The sequence below is a fragment of the Anolis carolinensis genome, unplaced genomic scaffold (assembly GCF_035594765.1).
Source record: "Anolis carolinensis isolate JA03-04 unplaced genomic scaffold, rAnoCar3.1.pri scaffold_13, whole genome shotgun sequence".
Classification (NCBI taxonomy): domain Eukaryota; kingdom Metazoa; phylum Chordata; class Lepidosauria; order Squamata; family Dactyloidae; genus Anolis; species Anolis carolinensis.
Genome location: NW_026943824.1, coordinates 15,392,677 through 15,417,628, shown reverse-complemented (window position 1 = coordinate 15,417,628; position 24,952 = coordinate 15,392,677). Strand labels below are relative to the sequence as shown.

At 40.0% G+C, this 24,952-nt stretch overlaps 1 protein-coding gene across 1 annotated transcript in view; it reads left to right on the top strand.

The window, feature by feature from the left end:
- Positions 1 to 8,722: 8,722 nt before the first annotated feature.
- The window catches only part of LOC134294177 (galanin receptor 2b-like), a 34,428-nt gene continuing 18,198 nt past the window's right edge, over positions 8,723 to 24,952 (top strand). The window contains exons 1-2 of the mRNA XM_062964366.1: positions 8,723 to 10,914; positions 24,280 to 24,665. Of these exons, the coding sequence (XP_062820436.1) occupies positions 24,292 to 24,665 (374 nt within the window). The 5' untranslated portion in view covers positions 8,723 to 10,914; positions 24,280 to 24,291. The remainder of the gene's footprint in view (positions 10,915 to 24,279; positions 24,666 to 24,952) is intronic.

Sequence of the window (24,952 nt, the reverse complement as noted above, 5' to 3'; positions counted from 1 at the left end):
TAACTATAATAAGAGAGTAAAATAATAAATATAATAATAATAGAGTAAAATAATAAATGTAATAGTAACTATAATATGAGAGTAAAATAATAAATATAATAATAATAGAGTAAAACAGTCAATGTAATAGTAACTATAATAATAGAGTAAAATAATAAATATAATAATAATAGAGTAGAATAATAAATGTAATAGTAACTATAATAAGAGTAAAATAATAAATATAATAATAGAGTAGAATAATAAATGTAATAATAGAGTAGAATAATAAATGTAATAGTAACTATAATAATAGAGTAAAATAATAAATGTAATAATAATAGAGTAGAATAATAAATGTAATAGTAACTATAATAAGAGAGTAAAATAATAAATATAATAATAATAGAGTAGAATAATAAATGTAATAGTAACTATAATAAGAGAGTAAAATAATACATGTAATAATTTTAATACAGTAAAATAATAAATGTAATAATAACAATAATAGGGGAAAATAATAAATGTACCGTATATACTCGAGTATAAGCCGACTCAAATATAAACCGACCAGGACCCTCACTCAAGTATAAGCTAAGGGGGGCTTTTTCAGCCCTAAAGAAGGGCTAAAAAAACTCGGCTTATACTCGAGTATATACGGTATGTAGAATCTGTTATTTGGAGCAAAAATGTATATTTTCTTAAGGTGCATCTACACCAGGCATGGGCAAAGGGCCAGAAAACCCCACGATAGAGTTGCCATAAATTGAATTATTATTATTATTATTATTATTATTATTATTATTATTATTATTATAGGTATACCCTGCTTTAATGTTTGTATAGTTTTATATTTTAAATTGGATGCTGATGCTTTTAAGTTTAGCTACTTTGAGTCTCCTTTGGGAGAGATAAATGATAATAATAATATGTATAGGATATAATAAACAACCAGGGCCAGCTAACATCTTCCCCCCAGGCAGGAAGCAGCCAGGCTTTGAAGCTGCAAGGCTATTCAATGCTAATCAAGTCCAGAATAGGAGAAAGAACTCTTGTCTGTTGGAGGCAAGTGTGAATGTTGCCATTGGCCACCTTGATTCACATCGAACAGCCTTGCAGCTGCAAAGCCTGGCTGCTTCCAAATTTTGTTTCATTGATGAAAATGCGTGCCCTGCTTTGTGATTTGCGACAACAGGCCTGGCTTTGAAAAGAACCACAAAATAAGAGACAAGGGTATGAAATCAGTTGGCGTATTTTCCAAAAAGACTTTTCAAATCTTACGTATTTTATTTATTTGCAAAACACACCTGCCGTGCTTTTCAATTTACAGCCAAGGAAAATGGCTTGCAAATAATGGAAAAACGCCATTAAATAAGGTGGAAAAAAAGAGATTTATAAAAAGGATTAAAAAAAGGATTCAAATCTTTCATTTTTTGGTTTCGTAAAATGTCCGCCTTGCTTTTTGATTTATAAACACAGACGCAGTTTTCTGAAATCACAATAAAATAAGACAGAACATTAAAGAAGAGATCGTATATTCAAGAAAACCAATAGAGCCAGTATTAAAAGCCTCAAAGTCTGCATTGAAAAGGGCAATGAATTAAATGTGTTGTTGAAGACTTTCATGGCCATAATCACTGGGTTGCTGTGAGTTTTCCAGGCTGTATGGCCATATTTCAGAAGCATTCTCTTCTGACGTTTCTCCCACATCTATGGCAGGCAACCTGCCAGAGAAAGCTAGGCAAGTGGTTTTTTATCCCAGGGTGGGAGAAAGAACTCTTGTCTGTTTGAGGCTATTGTGAATGTTGCAATTGGCCACCTTGATTAGCATTGAATGGCCTCGCAGCTTCAAAGCCTGGCTGCATCCTGCCTGAGAATTCCCCTGTTGTTGTTTTTTTAGTGTTGTTCTATATTTACTGTCCTGATTCTAGGTTTTTAATACTGGTAGCCAGATTTTGTTCATTTTCATGGTTTCCTCCTTGGTTTTCCCTGCCTGGGGAATCCTTTGTTGTGAGTTGTTAGCTGGCCCTGATTGTCTCCTGTCTGGAATTCCTATATTTTCTGAGTGTTGTTCTTTATTTACTGTCCTGATTTTAGGTTTTTTTTTTAATACAGCTAGATTTTGTTCATTTTCATGGTTTCCTCCTTGGTTTTCCCTGCCTGGGGAATCCTTTGTTGTGAGTTGTTAGCTGGCCCTGATTGTTTCCTGTCTTGAATTCCTATATTTTCTGAGTGTTGTTCTTTATTTACTGTCCTGATTTTAGGTTTTTTAAAAAAAATTACAGCCGATTTTGTTCATTTTTATGGTTTCCTCCTTGGTTTTCCCTGCCTAGGGAATCCTTTGTTGGGAGGTGTTAGCTGGCCCTGATTGTTTCCTGTCTGGAATTCCTATGTTTTCTAAGTGTTGTTCTTTTTTTACTGTCCTGATTTTAGGTTGTTTTTTTTTAATACAGCTAGATTTTGTTCATTTTCATGGTTTCCTCCTTACTTTTCCCTGCCTGGGGAATCCTTTGTTGGGAGGTGTTAGCTGGCCCTGATTGTTTCCTGTCTGGAATTCCTATTTTTTCTGAGTGTTGTTCTTTATTTACTGTCCTGATTTTAGATTTTTTAAAAAATACAGCCAGATTTTGTTCATTTTCATGGTTTCCTCCTTACTTTTCCCTGCCTGGGGAATCCTTTGTTGGGAGGTGTTAGCTGGCCCTGATTGTTTCCTGTCTGGAATTCCTATTTTTTCTGAGTGTTGTTCTTTATTTACTGTCCTGATCTTAGATTTTTTTAAAAATACAGCCAGATTTTGTTCATTTTCATGATTTCCTCCTTTCTTTTGAAATTTGTGCAAATCCACATTTCCATGGCTGCTAGGAATTGTGGGAGTTGAAGTCCAAAACACCTGGAGAGCCAAAGTTTGCCCATGCCTAATCCACACTGTAGGTTTAATGCAGTTTGATACTACATGGCCTGCCATGGCTCAATACTCTTCCTTATTATCCAACATATTCGCTTATCCAACATTCTGCCAGCCCGTTTATGTTGAATAAGTGAGACTCTACTGTAATTTTGTTCTGTATTTTCTGAAACAATCCAGAGGATGGCAGTGTGTGGATGTACCTGTATCGGTGGAACACGGACAAACCATATTCTCTCTGGGTTGTTGTGTGTTTTCCAGGCTTTATGGCCATGTTCTAGAAGCATTCTCTCCTGACGTTTCACCCACATCTATGGCAGGCATCCGCAGAGGTTATGAGCTATATGGAAAAAGAAGACAAAACAGAACTATATTCACATATTGAACTAAAATACACCTAGGTACACATCTAAACCCATCAGAATACAAACACATCTAAATATATTGAAACATACAACTTAAGATATACAGTAGAGTCTCACTTATCCAAGCTAAACGGGCTGGCAGAAGCTTGGATAAGCGAATATCTTGGATAATAAGGAGGGATTAAGGAAAAGCCTATTAAACATCAAATTAGGTTATGATTTTACAAATTAAGCACCAAAACTTCATGTTATACAACACATTTGACAGAAAAAGTAGTTCAATACACAGTAATGCTATGTAGTAATTACTGTATTTATGAATTTAGCACCAAAATATTACAATGTATTGAAAACATTGACTACAAAAATGCATTGGATAATCCAGAAGGTTGGATAAGCAAGTGTTGGATAAGTGAGACTCTACTGTATATTTATTATTTATCTCTATTATTATTGGTATTGTTACATTTATTATTTTACTCTATTAATTATTATTACATTTATTATTTTACTCTATTATTGTTACTTTTACATTTATTTTACTCTATTTTATTATTATATATATTGAAAACATTGACTACAAAAATGGCTTGGATAATCCAGAAACTTGGATTAGCAAGGCTTGGATAAGTGAGACTCTACTGTATTGGGATACACAAATAAGGGTAAAAATTAAGAGGTGAATTTTTAATCTCAGTTCTGAAAAACAGACCAACAATATAAAGGATTTTCAATTATGAATCATGAATTCTATAAAATTTTATTAGATTCACAACAAGACTCTTGATCAAATACTTAATATAAATCATCAAGTATTGACTCCCCTTTCCTCAAACCCCTTGAACTATCAACAAACTTCCAAAGTGTGAGACTACGAATGAAAGACCTACTCAAAAACCTTATAGGAAATTTAAACAGAAAAATGGAAAAAGACCCAAGTGAAGGAAAACCCTTGAGAAGAGCCTCACGTCCGGACCAAATAAGTCTCAGAGACATTATGAGAGAACTCCAGAAGATGCAGGAAACGCAAAGCTTGTCTCAAAAGATAACACAAGAGAAACTTCTGGACTTCAAAAAAGACATGCACCAAGAATTAGGCACGATGAAAAGGGAAATGCATAATATCAAGCAAGAAATTAAAGAACTAAGACAAGAAAACTTAGAAGTGTGAGACTACGAATGAAAGACCTATTCAAAAAGCTTATAGCAAATTTAAACAGAAAAATGGAAAAAGACCCGAGTGAAGGAAAACCCTTGAGAAGAGCCTCACGTCCGGACCAAATAAGTTTCAGAGACATTGTGAGAGAACTCCAGAAGATGCAGGAAACGCAAAGCTTGTCTCAAAAGATAACACAAGAGCAACTTCTGGACTTCAAAAAAGACATGCACTGAGAATTAGGCACAATGAAAATGGAAATTCATAATATTAAGCAAGAAATTAAAGAACTAAGACAAGAAAACTTAGAATTGAAAACTGAAATGAAAACCCAAACTGGAAAAGTTGGGGTCGTCTTATACACCCAATCGTCTTATATGCTGGAAAATATGGTAAAAATAAACTTTTGTGGGAGGGTTATGGCTGCTGGTCTGTCTGCCAGTCTGGGTTTAAGGACAGATTGCAGGAGTCTCACGGAAAAGGGAAACGAAATTATTTATTTCATTTGATGTCCTTGGAGAACTATAAATCATTGGGATAGGGTGGTGCTGTGTTCGACAACACCTTATCTGCCAAAAAGCATTGTCGCCTTGCCAAACTGATGAAGCATTGTCATGCCATGAATGGAAGAGATGCATTGAAATTGCTGTGCAAGATGAACTCCTCTGACTCTTTTCAGCCACCGCGAAAGCAATTTCGCCCCGGCCGGAGATGAACAACGTTCTCGCTTTTCATTTGATCTGGATTTGCTAGACAGATTTCGGAAGAGGCAGTCTCAAGGAGAAATGAAAAGCCTCCAAAGAAGGAGCCTCTACCACACACCGGGGCAGAGAGTTCCACTGCTGAATAGCTCTCATAGTTACAAAGTGGGCCGGACTGTGGCGCAGCTGGTTAGCAGCCAGCTGCAATAAATCACTACTGACTGAGAGGTCCTGAGTTCGAAGCCAGCCTGGGTCGGATTAAGCCCTCGACCATTAATAGCCTAGCTTGCTGTTGACCTATGCAGCTTGAAAGACAGTTGCATCTGTCGAGTAGAAAATTTAGGTACCGCTATATGCGGGGAGACTAATTTAACCAATCAATGACACCATGAATGAGGAAGTACTCCATCAAGGACTAGATGTCACAAGTGGATGGTGAAGCGGCAATACCCCCTGTGGCCAGAATCGAGCAACCCTCATGAAGCCGGAAGCTGGAAAATGTTAAATTGCCTCTGTGTCTGTCTATATATGTCGTATGTCTAATGGCATTGAATGTTTGCCATGTTACGTATATGTGCATTGCGATCCACCCTGAGTCCCCTTCGGGGTGAGAAAGAAGGGCGCAATATAAAAACATGCCCAGCTCTTTCAGCCGCTCCTCATAGGGCTCGTTCTCCAGACCCTCTCATTCATAGGGGTATTAATTATCTCAGAAGAGGGATGTTAAGGGGATCCTTGCCATCTCAGTGGCACCGTCGGGACCTTTAATTTCAGGACAACACTCCTTTTTCACTTTGTGCAAGGACTGGCAGCCTCCTGCTAGCTGTTCATCGTGGGTGGATGGCACATTTCAGCCACAGATAGATGTGCAAATTGTTTATTCTTCTGATCAGCTGGAAGTGGAAAGAGGTCTCTGCGGGGAACCTCCTTTTTCTTAATGATTGCAGGAATCAGATGGGCTAAAGCAGTGCTGTGTGTATAGCCTAGCCTCCCGGAGCTGCTTAGGCCCACCCTAGAGTAATAAAAGCCAAAAATCAGAAACTCCTCAAAGCACAGCAGACCAAAAACCAGTACAAGAAAACCGCACTACAAACTAGAGTTGACAGCTGGCACAACAAAACATTGCATGGAAAGTTCCTTGACAAAATTGAAGGAAAAGCTGACAAGGAGAAGGCCTGGCTCTGGCTCACGAATGGGACCCTGAAGAAGGAGACAGAAGGCCTGATCCTTGCAGCCCAGGCAAACAAGACACAGCAAACAAGATAGACATGCTGGATTTCGTATCACAAAATCACAAGTCGAACACTTCCCAAGTGTCTAGGACTGTGTGATGTATTTTTGGATGATGCGCCCAGATCCCAGCAGGGTGGCCTTTTGCAGTTGGCAGATCGTAATTTTGTCAATGTCTATTGTTTCCAAATGCCGGCAGAGATCTTTTGTCACGGCACCCAGTGTGCCCATCACCACCGGGACCACCTGCACTGGTTTCTGCCAGAGTCTTTGCAGTTCAATCTTGAGGTCCTGATAGTGGCTGAGTTTTTCCTGTTGTTTTTCATCAATGCGACTGTCACCTGCGATGGCGACATCAACGATCCAAACCTTTTTTATTTCCACAACCGTGATGTCTGGTGTGTTGTGTTCCCGAACTTTGTCAGTCTGGATTCGGACGTCCCACAGTATCTTTGTGTGCTCATTTTCCAAGACGTTTGCAGGTTTGTGATCCCACCAGTTCTTTGCTGCTGGGAGGTGGTACTTGAGGCATAAGTTCCAATGAATCATTTGGGCCACATAGTTGTGCCTCTGTTTGTAGTCTGTCTGTGCGATTTTCTTACAGCAGCTGAGGATATGATCAATGGTTTCGTCGGCTTCCTTGCAGAGTCTGCATTTTGGGTCATCAGCTGATTTTTCGATCTTGGCCTGAATTGCCTTTGTCCTGATGTCTTGCTCCTGGGCTGCAAGGATCAGGCCTTCTGTCTCCTTCTTCAGAGTCCCATTTGTGAGCCAGAGCCAGGTCTTCTCTTTATCAGCTTTTCCTTCAATTTTGTCAAGGAACTTTCCATGCAATATTTTGATGTGCCAGCTATGAACTCTAGTTTGTAGTGCGGTTTTCTTGTACTGATTCTTTGTCTGCTGTTCTTTGAGGAGTTTCTGATTTTTGACTTCAATCAAAGCGGGTTCTTCACTTTGCTTTACATATTCTGCCAGGGCATGTTCTTCTTCTTTGGCTGCTTGTTTTACTTGTAAGAGTCCTCTGCCCCCTGATCTTCGAGGCAGATATAGCCGGTCAACATCACTGCGAGGGTGCAGTGAATGATGAATGGTCATGAGTTTTCTTGTTTTTCTATTATTATTATTATTATTATTATTATTATTATTATTATTATTATTATTATTATTATTATTACAGTAGAGTCTCACTCATCCAAGCTAAACGGGCCGGCAGAAGCTTGGATAAGTGAATATCTTGGATAATAAGGAGGGATTAAGGAAAAGCCTATTAAACATCAAATTAGGTTATGATTTTACAAATTAAGCACCAAAACTTCATGTTATACAACAAATTGGACAGAAAAAGTAGTTCAATACGCAGTAATGTTATGTTGTAATTACTGTATTTACTAATTTAGCACCAAAATATCATGATATATTGCAAACATTGACTACAAAAATGGCTTGGATAATCCAGAGGCTTGGATAAGCGAGGCTTGGATAAGTGAGACTCTACTGTATTATTATTATTTTATTATGACACAGCAAACAAGATAGACATGCTGGATTTCATATCACAAAATCACAAGTCGAACACTTCCCAAGTGTCTAGGACTGTGTGATGTTTCTATTATTATTATTATTATTATTATTATTATTATTATTATTATTATTATTATTATTATTATTACAGTAGAGTCTCGCTTATCTTATTATTATTATTATTATTATTATTATTATTATTATTATTATTATTATTATTATTATTATCTAGGCCCATGGAGTTTTGCTGCCTGAGGAGGAACAACTAGGTCTGGCAAGGTTTTGCCACATTGTGTTGTCGAAGGCTTTCATGACCGGGATCATAGGGTTGTTGTGTATTTTCCGGGCTGCGTGGCTATGTTCCAGAAGCATTCTCTCCTGACGTTTCGCCCACATCTATGGCAGGCGTCCTCAGTAGCCAGATGTGGCAAAACCCTGGTAAATCGAGTTGGCAATCAAACAATTTATACATCCTACTTTAAAATTCAATATACAACTACGAAGTTTCACTACATGTCACACTGACCAGGTCATTTATTCTATAGAATGTGACTTCTAGATCTCTAAAAATCAGAATATTAGAACATCGCTCACGTATCAAGAATAAAGCATCAGATTCCATCCTTTATTCACATTTTTTAGAGAAATCACACTCCTATACAAGCTTTAGGTTCTGTGCTCTAGAAAGGATCACCACAAAACCCCATGGGGACATAAAAAGGATTTTACTACAGAGGGAGGCCTTTTGGATATTTAAATTGCATACAGTCCATCCACATGGCTTAAATGATAAACTAGATCTCTCTTGTTTTTTGTAATTACCCTTAATGAGTGCTCCAAGTAGCTAACAATCCTTAAAAAGGGAGCTACCTCCATGAGCTAATTGCTCACAAATGGAAGGCAGAAGGATCATTATCCACAATTGAAGTGCTACAGCAGAGCCACAAACTCCTTAGTGGAAGTAAGTGTTTTTCTTTGTTTAATGGATGTTAAACTAATGAGAAATTGTGTAATGTTACTGGGTGCTGGCAACAGCAAATATATTATGTTGTCTTTTTTAAATATAGTTTACAAAAGCTTCAGGAGAGGCTACTACAAACTCATGAAAGAACCCTCAGAAGCTACCTGAAGAAGGGATTTTGATCCAGAAACAAGGATTACAAAATACCCGGGAATCCTTGTTGTTCTACATTGTTTTACAATTCTTTTGCGCATTTTCAAGACAATTATTTGCATGGGACAATGATGAAATTATCTGAAGTGTGAACGACAATTTACAGAAGAAATCATCAGTTGTTTATTCCTTTGACCATGCATTTCTAAGACTTTTATTTATGTGGGACAATACTGGAAACCGTTGTACTCAGTTACTGAACATACTTATCTGTTATTGAAAAAACATACAAACATGAATATAATGTTTGTCGTAATGGTGTAAACAATTTTCATTTCTGCATTATTCATGCGCCTGTAAGGTTTATAATTTGTCTGTTACCAGTGGTCTATCCTGTATATCAGTTAGTAATAGACAACTGTGAAGAGTCAGACGCCAGTTAACATACAAAACAGAGTTTATTCCGAAGATAAGCCAAAAAATAACATAAACACAGGAAATATCCTTGAAATGCTTCAGTTTTCAGTGTTTCGAAAGTAGATTGGACAATAACAACTCAAAAATGAGCCATGCTAATTTCCCATGCTGGCATTCAATAAAAAACTAAATAACGCTTCAATTCAGCTTTGGAAAACAAATAGAGTTAATTGCTGGAAAATAAACAAACTAGAAAAGCAGTAAAGCTGCTTCCACGGTGCAGATAAGCCGAGAGCCTCAAAGGGATGATGAATAGCCGTCGTCAGAAGAATCCAAGGTCAGGTCAGGAGGCAGCAGAAATTCCGAAAGACAAACCAATAGTCAGAAGCCGGGAGAGGCCGTCAGTCAGAGGGAGTAGACAGAAGCCAGGTCAAATTCAATCCAAAGTCCGAAGAGGGTGCAGTCATCCAAAACAGGTCCACGATAAGACACAGCGAGAGCCAAGCTAGATGATATCAGCAGATTCAAATCATAGTCCAAGTCCAGTCTTCATGGAAACACAGAGATCCCAATGGCGCCTCAGCAACACCTTGCCACACGCAAAGTGCAGTGGCCAAACATTCCCATTTTATTCCCCTTCCTCCTGGGTGACCAAACACTCACACCCAAACACCAGGTGTCCCAAATCTACTCAGAGTCTGAACTCCACACAGCTAGAGCTCGTGGATCTGGAGTACCTAGCAATTCGTCGGAGTCCCAATCATCCTGCCCACACTTAGCCCCATGAACACTTAAAGAACCATCCTCTCTTCTCCAAGCATCCCAATTGGGATCAGCTCCTGCAGAAACCCCAGGTTCAGAAGTATCCATAAGCCCCAAATCCCCAGACATCTCCGGTGGCTGTGCCCATTCAGTGCCCGCTTCCCCAGCCACCACCTGTTCATCAGCATCCATCTCCCCATCTGAATCTTCCTCAGAAGATCCCCCATATAGCTCTCTAAGTCGCTTCCTGCGCAATTCCTCCAGTGAACCCTCATCACGAGGGTTTTTTCTTCCTCTTCGAATTCCATCACCATCAACCATAATCCCCGAAGGCGCAGTCACAACACCAGATGTGGCAAAACCCTGGTAAATCGAGTTGGCAAAGAGGTATCGGAACGCTCCTTGCAGGGTTGTGGTCACGGATTGACAATATATAATTCTCACACTGATGTGGAACATAGGCTTGTGTGAACAGCACCTGAAAGGGAGGAAGTGGATGCTTGGGTGGAATGAGAGAGGCAGAAAGAGGAGGAGGAGGAGCCGGCTGGACTAGGAACCTGTGGCAAAGAGAAGCACGACAAAGAGGAGAGAGAGCGAGACGGGAAAAGGTCTGCCGTCGTCACCCAGGAAGAGCCCGGTTCACTATGTGCCAGTTGCGCTCCACGGAAAGAAGGCAGCAGGTGCCTCTGGCTTGCCTTCCTGCAACAGAGGCATCGGGCACAAGAGAGCCGTGAGAGAGACAGCACAACAGAGCCCCAAAACAGGTAGGCATCCGCCGCACAGTATCTTCTTCTTAGGATGCAGGAGACTTTGGGTCCACTGGTTTTGCAGTAATAGTAGTAATGCGGAGATGTTAGTTTGCTACTTGTTTCACGAATGTCCCTGCAGAGGAGATGGATTTGGGCATGGATGCATATGTTTGAGCTTAGCAAAGAGACTGCGAGAAGCACAGGAACAGGTTGCATTTAGAAAGTGACAGGGATGGCTGGAGATCTCATAACCTCCAGGGCTCAGCTCTGAAAAGTGTTGCTTTCTAATCATGAGAAGCAAAAGAGGTGCTGGGTTGTTGTATGTTTTTCGGGCTGTCTGGCCATGTTCCAGAAGTATTCTCTCCCGACGTTTCGCCCACATCTATGGCAGGCATCTTCAGAGGTTGTGAGGTATGTGTGTGACGGTGCCTGCCATAAATGTGGGCGAAACGTCAGGAGACAATACAATGTGCTTCTTTTCCTAAAAGTTGCTTCACCTCACTCATCATAAAACTGGTCATGTAAGTGTGATTTATTGTTATAATTGTATTATTTTACTTTGTTTAATAATATGTATCATGTTGTTATGTAATGTTTGTGTTTGCTTTTGTGACTGTAAACCGTCCTGAGTCCCATCCGGGAGATAGGGCGGTATATAAATAAAGTTTTATTATTATTTATTATTATAAAACTCACAATTCTCTTTGGAAGCTATTTGCAGCTGCATGGCAGAGTCCACGAGCGGAAATGAAACTCTAGAGCTCAGCGCTGGAGAATTCTGGCTCTGGATGTGTTGTTTTTATTGCATGTCTTCCAGTTATTTCCGACTTATGGCGACTCTATCACAGGGGTTTCTGGGGCTGAGACTGTGTGACTCGCCCCAAGGTTATCCAGTAGGCTTCCAAGGAGGGAATAGTTTGATGCTCAAACCAGTGCATTAAACTAGTTTAATGATTCAGTATTTCCCGACATCATTGTATGTTCATGGTCAAGGTTTTCTCCTGGTATTAAGTCCAGTTGTGTCCAACTCTGGAGGTTGGTGCTCATCTCCATTTCTAAGCCGAAGAGCCAGCATTGTCCGTAGACACCTCCAAGGTCGTGGCTGGCATGAAGGCATGGAGCGCCGTTACTTTCCTGCCGGAGCAGTACCTATTGATCTACTCACATTTGCATATCCGTAGATACCTCCAAGGTCATGTGGCCATAGGCATGACGGCATGGAGCACCGCTACCTTCCCACCTGAGCAGTACCTATTGATCTACTCACATTTGCATATCCGTAGACACCTCCAAGGTCATGTAGCCATAGGCATGACGGCATGGAGCACCGCTACCTTCCCACCAGAGCAGTACCTATTGATCTACTCACATTTGCATATCCGTAGACACCTCCAAGGTTATGTGGCCGGCATGAAGGCATGGAGCGCCATTACTTTCCTGCCGGAGCAGTACCTATTGATCTACTCACATTTGCATATCCGTAGACACCTCCAAGGTTATGTGGCCGGCATGAAGGCATGGAGCGCCGTTACTTTCCTGCCGGAGCAGTACCTATTGATCTACTCACATTTGCATATCCGTAGATACCTCCAAGGTCATGTGGCCGGCATGAAGGCATGGAGCGCCATTACTTTCCTGCCGGAGCAGTACCTATTGATCTACTCACATTTGCATATCCGTAGACACCTCCAAGGTTATGTGGCCGGCATGAAGGCATGGAGCGCCGTTACTTTCCTGCCGGAGCAGTACCTATTGATCTACTCACATTTGCATATCCGTAGATACCTCCAAGGTCATGTGGCCATAGGCATGACGGCATGGAGCACCGCTACCTTCCCACCAGAGCAGTACCTATTGATCTACTCACATTTGCATGTCCGTAGATACCTCCAAGGTCATGTGGCCATAGGCATGATGGCATGGAGCACCGCTACCTTCCCACCAGAGCAGTACCTATTGATCTACTCACATTTGCATGTCCATAGATACCTCCAAGGTCATGGGGCCATAGGCATGACGGCATGGAGCACCGCTACCTTCCCACCAGAGCAGTACCTATTGATCTACTCACATTTGCATGTCCGTAGATACCTCCAAGGTCATGTGGCCATAGCCATGACGGCATGGAGCACCGCTACCTTCCCACCAGAGCAGTACCTATTGATCAACTCACATTTGCATGTTTTTGAACTGCTAGGTTGGCAGAAGCTGGGGCTAACAGCGGGTGCTCACTCCGCTCACCGGATTCGAACTGCTGACCTTTCGGTCCACAAGTTCAGCAGCTCAGCGCTTTAACATGCTGCGCCACCAGGGGCTCATAGACTGGTGATATTTTAATACTTCTTAATTATTTTTGTAAACATGAGGAGTGTCAAAGAGACCACAACAATGATGACTATCACTGAATCTTTTATAAAATGAGAATAGTGTTTCCAAGTAACATTTAGACTGTAACGTAAAATGAACAGGTGGGGCTGTGACTGGGCTACTGCAGTATCCGAAATGTAGGGCTGCCCTTGAACATATCTGGATGTTTGAACTGGTCGAAATCATGGCAGTCCACCTCTAAAAGATGCACTGAAATCTCTCCTGGTTCCTTAGCCTCATCCAGTGGGAATAAGATGCGCAGGCTGCCAGAATAAACACGGCAAAAATGTATTAGCCATGCAGTTCAATTATCCGTTTATGCTCTTGGTGCTAAAGTTGTCATTTTATACATCTGTTCACTTGCAATATCTGAATACAAATAGGAGAGAAGATGCGCTAACCTATAAAGGACCAAACAACATGAGAGAGTTATCGAAGGCTTTCATGGCCGGGATCACAGGGTTGTTGTATGTTTTCCGGGCTGTATGGCCATGTACCAGAAGCATTCTCTCCTGACATTTCACCCACATCTATGGTAGGCATCCTCAGAGGTTGTGAGGTACCTCATATCTGGGCATATTACAGCTGGACAACATCAAGCATGAACATGTGAAAACTGTGGTCAGCAAAGAATACACACAAAGGGTCAGAAAAATTCTCAAAAGCAAGTTCAATGGAGGCAACTCCATCAAGGCAATAAACACCTGGGCCATATCTGTCATAAGATATACTGCTGGCTTCATAAACTGGACACAGGCAGAACTGGACAATTTGGACAGAAAAACAAGAAAAATCATGACCATTCATCACTCACTGCACCCTCGCAGTGATGTTGACCGGCTATATCTGCCTAGAAGATCAGGGGGCAGAGGACTCTTACAAGTCAAACAAGCAGTCGAAGAAGAACAACATGCCCTGGCAGAATATGTAAAGCAAAGTGAAGAACCTGCTTTGATTGAAGTCAAAAATCAGAAACTCCTCAAAGCACAGCAGACAAAGAATCAGTACAAGAAAACTGCACTACAAACTAGAGCTGACAGCTGGCACAACAAAACATTGCATGGAAAGTTCCTTGACAAAATTGAAGGAAAAGCTGATAAGGAGAAGACCTGGCTCTGGCTCACGAATGGGACCCTGAAGAAGGAGACAGAAGGCCTGATCCTTGCAGCCCAGGAGCAAGCCATCAGGACAAAGGCAATTAAGGCAAAGGTCGAAAAATCAGCCGATGACCCAAAATGCAGACTCTGCAAGGACGAAACCATGGATCATATCCTCAGCTGCTGTAAGAAAATCGCACAGACAGACTGCAAACAGAGGCACAACTATGTGGCCCAAATGATTCATTGGAACCTATGCCTCAAGTACCACCTCCCAGCAGCAAAGAACTGGTGGGATCACAAACCTGCAAAAGTATTGGAAAATGAGCACGCAAAGATACTGTGGGACTTCCGAATCCAGACTGACAAAGTTCTGGAACACAACACACCAGACATCACAGTTGTGGAAAAGAAAAAGGGTTGGATCACTGATGTCGCCATCCCAGGTGACAGTTGCATTGACGAAAAACAACAGGAAAAACTCAGCCGCTCTCAGGACCTCAAGATTGAACTGCAAAGACTCTGGAAGAAACCAGTGCAGGTGGTCCTGGTGGTGATGGGCACACTGGGTGCCGTGCCAAAAGATCTCAGCCGGCATTTGGAAACAATAGACATTGACAAAATCACGATCTGTCAACTGCAAAAGGCCACCCTGCTGGGATCTGCACGCATCATCCGAAAATACATCACACAGTCCTAGACACTTGGGAAGTGTTCGACTTGTGATTTTGTGATAAGTAATCAAGCATGTCTATCTTGTTTGCTGTGTTATAATAAAATAATAATAATAATAATAATAATGATAACAATAACAATAATATAGTGATCTTGTTTGCTGTGTACTCATCTTGTTGTGCATCTAATAATAATAATAATAATAATAATAATAATACATCACACAGTCCTAGACACTTGGGAAGTGTTTGACGTGATTTTGTGATATGAAATCCAGCATATCTATCTTGTTTGCTGTGTCATAAAATAAAATAAAATAGAATCATAAAGTTGGGAGAGACCCCAGTCTAAGCATCATCTGCCAGACTGGAAAAGTATAATCAAAGCACTCCCAACAGATGACCACCCTGCTCCTGCTTATTAATAATAATAATAATAATAATAATAATAATAATAATAATTAGAATCCTATAGTTGGAAGAGACCCCAAGGGCCATCCAGTTCAACCCCCTTCCGTCAGTCATGAAAACACAAACAAAGCCCTCCTGACAGATGGCCATCCAGGTCCTGCTTAAAAGCATCCAGAGAAGGAGACTCCAACACAGCAACAGATCCCAGTCCCAAAACAGCTCTTCAATATAGCAATTTAATGCTTATATTGTGCTATATTATATGATATGATATTATTATTATTATATTATATATTATATATTATATTATTATATTATATTATTATTATATTATTGTGCTATATTATATTATATTATATTATATTATATTATATTATATTATATTATATTATATTATATTGCCGCTCTGAGTCCCCTTCAGGGTGAGAAGAGCGGGATATAAATGTACTAAGTAAATAAATAAAATAAATAATCCAGGAAGTCCTTGCTAATATTAGCTGGAGTTTCCTCTCTATTCGTTCAGAAGTGTTCCTCTGCAGAAACATATTTGGGTTCCCTTTGTGAAATACACCGTTTCCTATAAAAAAAACAACATGTATTTTGGTTCTGGATTCCAAACTTGCAAATCATCAGACCTGAAAAAAAGTTAAGCCCACGAATGTCTGGATTCGACTCCGCAACAGCTTCTGTTCAGTGATTCTGGCATCTGGGGAAAATTCAGGCTTGATTGGCTCTTTCGACCCATTAATTTCTCTTCTTCTCTGTCTATTGTATTCGCAGAACTCTTTTCCCGCATGACATTCTCAAGGAGTTGATTTTCTTCTTGCCAGCAGTTTTTACCAGCTCTGAAAACCACTCAGAGAAATCAGAAATACGATGGTTTGGATGATTCTGACTTTGACATCTAATGAGATGCCTTGACACTTGAAAGACTATTACCGAGCTACTTTATTGCTGCCCTTTTAAAGTTTCTGTCTGATTTCTTGACACGGTCTCCAGTCTGATTAATGACTCAGACAAAAATTACAATTTGAATGCCTTCATTTAAATTTTTTGTGTGGTTTACACTACATATTTATTGCCATCTAATATTGCTTGGAAGGATGCATCTACATTGTATAATTAATGCAGTTTGACACGATTTTGAGTGTCATGGCTGGTGATAGAATCTGGGATTTGTAGTTTGGTGAGACATCAGCACTCTTTGGGAGAGTAAAACTACAACTCCCAGAATTCCATACAATTGAGCAAGTGTATGACAATGTAATGAGGCAATTATAATATATTTGACATGATTTTAATTGTCATGGCTGGTGATAGAATCCGGGATTCATAGTTTGGTGAAGCACCAGCACTCTGTGGGAGAGTAAAACTACAACTCCCAGGATTCCATGCCATCAAGCAATTGCATGACAATGTAATAAGACAATTGTAATATATTTGACATGATTTTAATTGTCATGGCTGGTGATAGAATCCGGGATTTGTAGTTTGGTGAAGTACCAGAACTTTTTGAAAGAGCAAAACTACAACTCCCAGGCATCCATACCATCGAGCAATTGCATGACGATGTAATAAGGAAATTGTAATATGTCGGACATGATTTTAATTGTCATGGCTGGTGATAGAATCCAGGATTTTTAGTTTGAAAGAGTAAAACTACAACTCTCAGGATTCCATACCATCGAGCAAGTGTATGACAATGTAATAAGGCAATTGTAATATGTTTGACATGATTTTAATTGTCATGGCTGGTGATAGAATCCGGGATTCGTAGTTTGGTGAAACATCAACATTATTTGAAAGAGTAAAACTACAACTCCCAGAATTCCATACCATCGAGCAATTGCATGACAATGTAATAAGGCGATTGTAATATGTTTGACATGATTTTAATTGTCATGGCTGGTGATAGAATCCAGGATTTGTAGTTTGAAAGAATAAAACTACAACTCCCAGAATTCCATACCATCGAGCAAGTGCATGACAATGTAATAAGGCAATTGTAATATATTTGACATGATTTTAATTGTCATGGCTGGTGATAGAATCCAGGATTCATAGTTTGAAAGAGTAAAACTACAACTCCCAATATTCCATACCATCGAGCAAATGTATGACAATGTAATAAGGCAATTGTAATATATTTGACATGATTTTAATTGTCATGACTGGTGATAGAATCCGGGATTCGTAGTTTGGTGAAACATCAACATTATTTGAAAGAGTAAAACTACAACTCCCAGAATTCCATACCATCGAGCAATTGCATGACAATGTAATAAGGCGATTGTAATATGTTTGACATGATTTTAATTGTCATGGCTGGTGATAGAATCCAGGATTTGTAGTTTGAAAGAATAAAACTACAACTCCCAGAATTCCATACCATCGAGCAAGTGCATGACAATGTAATAAGGCAATTGTAATATATTTGACATGATTTTAATTGTCATGGCTGGTGATAGAATCCAGGATTCATAGTTTGAAAGAGTAAAACTACAACTCCCAATATTCCATACCATCGAGCAAATGTATGACAATGTAATAAGGCAATTGTAATATATTTGACATGATTTTAATTGTCATGACTGGTGATAGAATCCGGGATTCGTAGTTTGGTGAAACATCAACATTATTTGAAAGAGTAAAACTACAACTCCCAGAATTCCATACCATCGAGCAATTGCATGACAATGTAATAAGGCGATTGTAATATGTTTGACATGATTTTAATTGTCATGGCTGGTGATAGAATCCAGGATTTGTAGTTTGAAAGAATAAAACTACAACTCCCAGAATTCCATACCATCGAGCAAGTGCATGACAATGTAATAAGGCAATTGTAATATATTTGACATGATTTTAATTGTCATGGCTGGTGATAGAATCCAGGATTCATAGTTTGAAAGAGTAAAACTACAACTCCCAATATTCCATACCATCGAGCAAATGTATGACAATGTAATAAGGCAATTGTAATATATTTGACATGATTTTAATTGTCATGGCTGGTGATAGAATCTGGGATTCATAGTTTGGTGAAACATCAACATTATTTGAAAGAGTAAAACTGCAACTCCCAGGATGCCATAAAATTGAGGAAGTGCATAACAATGCAATAAGGCAATTGTAATATGTTTGACATGATTTTAATTGTCATGGCTGGTGATAGAATCCGGGATTTGTAGTTTGAAAGAGTAAAACTACAACTCCCAGAATTCCATACCATCGAGCAAGTGTATGACAATGTAATAAGGCAATTGTGATACGTTTGACACGATTTTAATTGTCATGGCTGGTGATAGAATCCGGGATTCATAGTTTGGTGAAGCACCGGCACTCTTTGAAAGAGTAAAACTACAACTCCCAGGATTCCATACCATCGAGCAAGTGCATGACAATGTAATAAGGAAATTGTAATAAGTTTGACATGATTTTAATTGTCATGGCTGGTGATAGAATCTGGGATTCATAGTTTGGTGAAACATCAACATTATTTGAAAGAGTAAAACTGCAACTCCCAGGATGCCATAAAATTGAGGAAGTGCATAACAATGCAATAAGGCAATTGCAATATGTTTGACATGATTTTAATTGTCATGGCAGGTGATAGAATCCGGGATTCATAGTTTGGTGAAACATCAACATTATTTGAAAGAGTAAAACTACAACTCCCAGAATTCCATACCATTGAGAAATTGCATGACAATGTAATAAGGCAATTGTAATATATTTGACATAATTTTAATTGTCATGGCTGGTGATAGTATCCAGGATTCGTAGTTTGGTGAAGCACCAGCACTCTTCGAAAGCGTAAAACTACAACTCCCAGAATTCCATACCATCGAGCAATTGCAAGACAATGTAATAAGGCAATTGTAATATCTTTGATACGATTTTAATTGTCATGGCTGGTGATAGGATTCGGGATTTGTAGTTTGGTGAGGCACCAGCACTCTTTGAAAGGATAAAACTACAACTCCCAGGATTCCATACCATCGAGCAAATGTATGACAATGTAATAAGGCAATTGCAATATGTTTGACGTGATTTTAATTGTCATGGCTGGTGATAGAATCCGGGATTTGTAGTTTGAAAGAGTAAAACTACAACTCCCAGAATTCCATGCCATTGAGCAATTGCATGACAATGTAATAAGAAAATTGTAATATGTTAATCGTTTTGAAAGGGGGAAGAAAACCTAGAGATTGGTCCAAATTCAAACAGGGAGTTTCAGGGCAACTTGGAGATTCGAACCCAGGACTCTCCGACTGGGAACCTCTCTAAAACCACTATTTTAGATTTAACAGCAAGAGAAATGAATGGTTGTAAATCTCTCCTATTAAAAAAAACCCAAACACGGGTGTTTGCTAGTAAGACAGAAACCAAAGGCAGTTGAAGAGATAGATGAGCCTTGCAGGATGTCTATTTCCTTGTGCAATAAAAACAGATTTTCTTGCCAAGTGTGTTGATTTACCCTCCCGACCGTATTTCCAGAGCAGGACCTGCTCTATATTAATAATCCATCATTTTGCCAGGGCCCCTGAGAGCAACTTTAAAGGCCGATCCGCTAGAGATGGAGAAGCAAATATCAGGGCTTGTTTGCTCGCTTTTTCCATCCATAAACCAACACTGAGTATGGCTGATCTGTGGCCAAATATTGAGATTACAATCTGCACTTTTGGGAGAAGCCCAGGACACGTTGGCCAAGGTCGGTTAAGGAGATCGTCCCATATTTCTGATGTTTCCGCTGCTCTTTTGCAAATAAATATTAATAAATGGCAATCTTTTTAAAAATCCAGACCCTGGCCCCAGTTATGCTGCCATATACTGCATTATATGATCAGTGTAGACTCATATAATGTCTAAGAGATAAACAAACACTATAAAGGTTCAAAACATAAAAAGATGTGTATATTAGAGCATCTTGCAAAGGCCACAGAAATAGTCAGGCCTCTCTGAGTATAGAGCTATCTTCCTTCTATGTAAAAAGGATAAGCGAATACTATAAAGTTTCAAAACATAAGTTGCACTATGTAATTCAGAGCACCATATATATACAATATTACCTGAGAGTTAACAAAAATAATGAAAATAATAAGTACAGTCAACTGTTATAATCCACAGTAGTATCTTCCAGACTGTAATAGTCTCCACTTGTTTACTCTGAGCTTTCTTCTCTCTTTAAAACCCCAAAGGGCTGTATCATGGAAATGGTCGCTGCCCCATGTGTGCAGTTAACGAAGAATATATACCTTTGGCTTATCTAAAATTGACCAATGGCTGAGGGTCTTCCTCACCTTCCAAACCTACTTGGCATAAATGATACCAATAACCTCACTTGTTTACTCTGAGCTTTCTTCTCTCTTTAAAACCCCAAAGGGCTGTATCATGGAAATGGTGGCCGCTCCATGTGTGCAGTTAACGAAAAATATATATCTTTGGCTTATCTAAAATTGACCAATGGCTGAGGGTCTTCCTCACCTTCCACGCCCACTTGGCACAAGTGATACCAATGACCTAACTTGTTTACTCTGAGGTTCTTCTCTCCTTGGAACTTCCTGGAGAAAGGCACCAGCTCACAGGAAGGGAGGGGCATATGCAGAGGCAAAGCCACACAGGCAAAAGTTTATATACCTTTGGCTTATCTAAAATTGACCAATGGCTGAGGGTCTTCCTCACCTTCCACGCCCACTTGGCACAAGTGATACCAATGACCTCACTTGTTTACTCTGAGGTTCTTCTCTCCTTGGAACTTCCTGGAGAAAGGCACCCCTCACAGGAAGGGAGGGGCATATGCAGAGGCAAAGCCACATAGGCAAAAGTTTACTATTGTCTGGCCTATGGTCCCTTCACAACAACTGCAAAGACAAGTATCCACTATTACAGTAATACAGAAATTCTTAAACCTAAATTTAGTTCAATACATCAAATTGAAAACAGATACAAAAAGTGTTGTTAAACAATCAAACAAAGGGCTGTTACATTCACAGTAGAAACAATATTTTTCTCTTCTCCCCTTCTCATAAACAATAAATGTTCTTTAGTTCTTTGATTGTTCCACATACACAAATTGAGTCCCCTTCTTATATATAATGACTAGCTGTGCCCGGCCACGCGTTGCTGTGACTTTGTCTGGTGGCGTTGGTGAGAAATTGTTGAGGTAGTGGTGGTATTGAATGTCTGTTGTATGGTTGTCTTTATGTTTAGTATGCACACTGAAGTGGATTATATGGCAGTGTGGAGTCAAGATAATCCAGTTCAAAGCAGATAATATAAGATTCTAAATGGCTTATATAGCTGTGTGGAGGGGCCTTGAGTCTACATTGCCATATAATCCAGTTAAAATCTGATAATCTGTGGAAGAGGCCTAAGTGAGGCCTAACTGTGCTGTCCCCTGGGCTGAGTAGATTGCTAGGAGACCAAGTGGGCGGAGCTTAGCCTTCAAACTGGCAGCAATTGGATAAAAACTATTATTCCTATCCCTGTAATTAGGACTTTATTTTTCTTTTCTTTTTGTTGTATCAACCTAGAGCCGTGAATGATGGGTTGTGTTGTCAAATTTCAAGGTTGGGGGGCCTGTAGTTTTGTTGTTTTGTCCGCTGCCCTGATGCCATCACTCTTTTATATATATATATATATATATATATATATATATATATATATTATTCTTGTTCCTTTATTATGGATAATAGACTGCAAAACCACAACCAGTTTCAACTCAAAAGAGTCTTCATCAGGCGGATTGTAGTCCTTTTTGCAGTTGTTTTTTTTTTTTTGAGTTTTTTAAATGTGGATCCTATAGGGAACATATATAGTGGCTTCCAGTTATTTACAATACATATAGTTACATGAGACATACACAATACACAACAAAGATAATGTAAAAGTCATACTCACAGAAAGATCTAAGTTTTAAACAGGCATACTCTGCAAACAGTTTGATTCCAATGCGAGTATAAAGCTGAGTAACTAATTTCACTCTTAAATGGCAAGCACAATGCTCAGGTGGTTGTAAAGTAATGTAATTGCTGTTACTCCAGAGTCACATTTAAAGGAAGACTATCAATCTTTACAAGAAACAATCATAAGCGTTGGTATTGTTCAACCCCTTCTCTACATATATTATTTTCCTCTTTATTATTAATAATGTATTTATTATTTTTCTCTATTACTACATTTAATACTTTACTCTATTTATTATTATTACATTTATTATTTTAATCTATTTATTATTATTATATTTATTATTTTACTCTATTATTATTATATTTATTGTGTTGTCGAAGGCTTTCATGGCCGGGATCACAGGGTTGTTGTATGTCTTTCGGGCTGTGTGGCCATGTTCCAGAAGCATTCTCTCCTGACGTTTCGCCCACATCTATGGCAGGCATCCTCAGAGGTTGTGTACCTCACAACCTCTGAGGATGCCTGCCATAGATGTGGGCGAAACGTCAGGAGAGAATGCTTCTGGAACATGGCCACACAGCCCGAAAGACATACAACAACCCTATTATATTTATTATTTTACTCTATTATTATTATATTTATTATTTTACTCTATTATTATTATTACATTTATTATTTTACTCTATCATTATTGTTACTATTACATTTATTATTTTACCTTATTAAAATAATGCTGAGGCGCAGGCTGGTTAGCAGCCAGCTGCAACAAATCACTTTGGCCAAGAGGTCATGAGTTCGAGGCCAGCCCGTGCCTGCGTTTGTCTCTGTCTCTGTTCTATGTTATGGCATTGAATGTTTGCCTTATATGTGTGCAATGTGATCCGCCCTGAGTCCCCTTTGGCTTATACCCCTTTCCCTCATTAAAAATATACTCAATATATAAGCCAAATATATACCTTTGGCTTATCTAAAATTGACCAATGGCTGAGGGTCTTCCTCACCTTCCACACCTACTTGGCATAAGTGATACCTGTGACCTCACTTGTTGATTTCAAGCTAACTTTTGGTCTTGGAACCTTCTGGATAAAGGCACCAGCCCCCAAGAAGGGAGGGGCATATGTAGAGGCAAAGCTCCATAGGCAATAGTTGACTATTTTTCTGGCTTATGGTCCCTACACCACTGCATTATTTCCATCTATCCTGACCATATAATGCCGTTTCAAACTGTAACTGTGATGGGTTTCATAGGATGGAATCTTGGCTCTTGAAGTGGAATCATAGTAGTATAATTGTGTAGTACAGTATGAACTGCTGACCTGAAGGTTGATAGTTCATATCCGCCTGAAGGGGGTTAGCTCCCGTCTGTCAGCCCTAGTTCCTGCCAACCTAGCTGTTTGAAAAAATGCAAATGTGAGTAGATAAATAGGTACTGCTTTGGCTGGAAAAAGCAAAGAGACGCTCCAAGCAATCTTGGACTGCATGAAGTGCTGTTACCTTCCCTATTGATCTACTCACATTTGCAAGAACTAAAAATAACCTAAAATAAAAATAAAAGGAGCCCCGGTGGCGAAGAGCGTTAAAGCGCTGAGCTGCTAAACTTGCAGACCGAAAGGTACCAGGTTCAAATCCCAGGAGCGGAATGAGTGCCCGCTGTTAGCTCCAGCTCCTGCCAACCTAGCAGTGCAAAAACATGCAAATGTGAGCAGATCAATAGGTACCGCTCCGGTGGGAAGGTAACGGCGCTCCATGCAGTCATGCCAATGGCCACATGACCTTGGAGGTGTCTATGGACAACGCCGGCTCTTCAGCTTAGAAATGGAAATGAGCACCAACCCCCAGAGTCAGACATGACTGGACTTAACGTCAGGGGAAACCTTTACGTTTACTTTAAAAATAACCTAACTCCCATTTGTTCATAGGGAGAGGAAGCAATGTCTGAGCACGAAGACTTTGCCAACTTTGCGGGACACTGGAATGTGTCCGACAACTCCCAGTTCAGCCCAGCGAGCATCATCGTCCCGGTGGTCTTTTCCCTCATCTTCCTGCTGGGCACCGTCGGCAACAGCCTGGTCCTGGCGGTGCTGCTGCGCAACGGGCAGATGGGCCACAACAGCACCAACCTCTTCATCCTCAACCTCAGCCTGGCCGACTTCTTCTTCATCATCTGCTGCGTCCCCTTCCAGGCCACCATTTACTCCTTGGAAGGCTGGGTCTTCGGCTCCTTCATGTGCAAGGCGGTCCACTTCTTCATCTACCTCACCATGTATGCCAGCAGCTTCACCTTGGCGGCCGTCTCCGTGGACAGGTAACCCGGAGGGCCTTCGCCCTAAAGGACTATCCTAGGATGGACTCCTCTTGGTGGTACATCCTAGCACAACCATACACCGTGTCATTATTTGGGTAGTTAATCTAGGCTTAGGAGCCCCGATGGCGAAGTGTGTTAAAGTGCTGAGCTGCTGAACTTGCAGACCGAAAGGTCCCAGGTTCAAATCCCAGGAGCGGAGTGAGCACCCGCTGTTAGCTCCAGCTCCTGCCAACCTAGCAGTTCGAAAACATGCCAGTGTGAGTAGATCAATAGGTACAGCTCCGGTG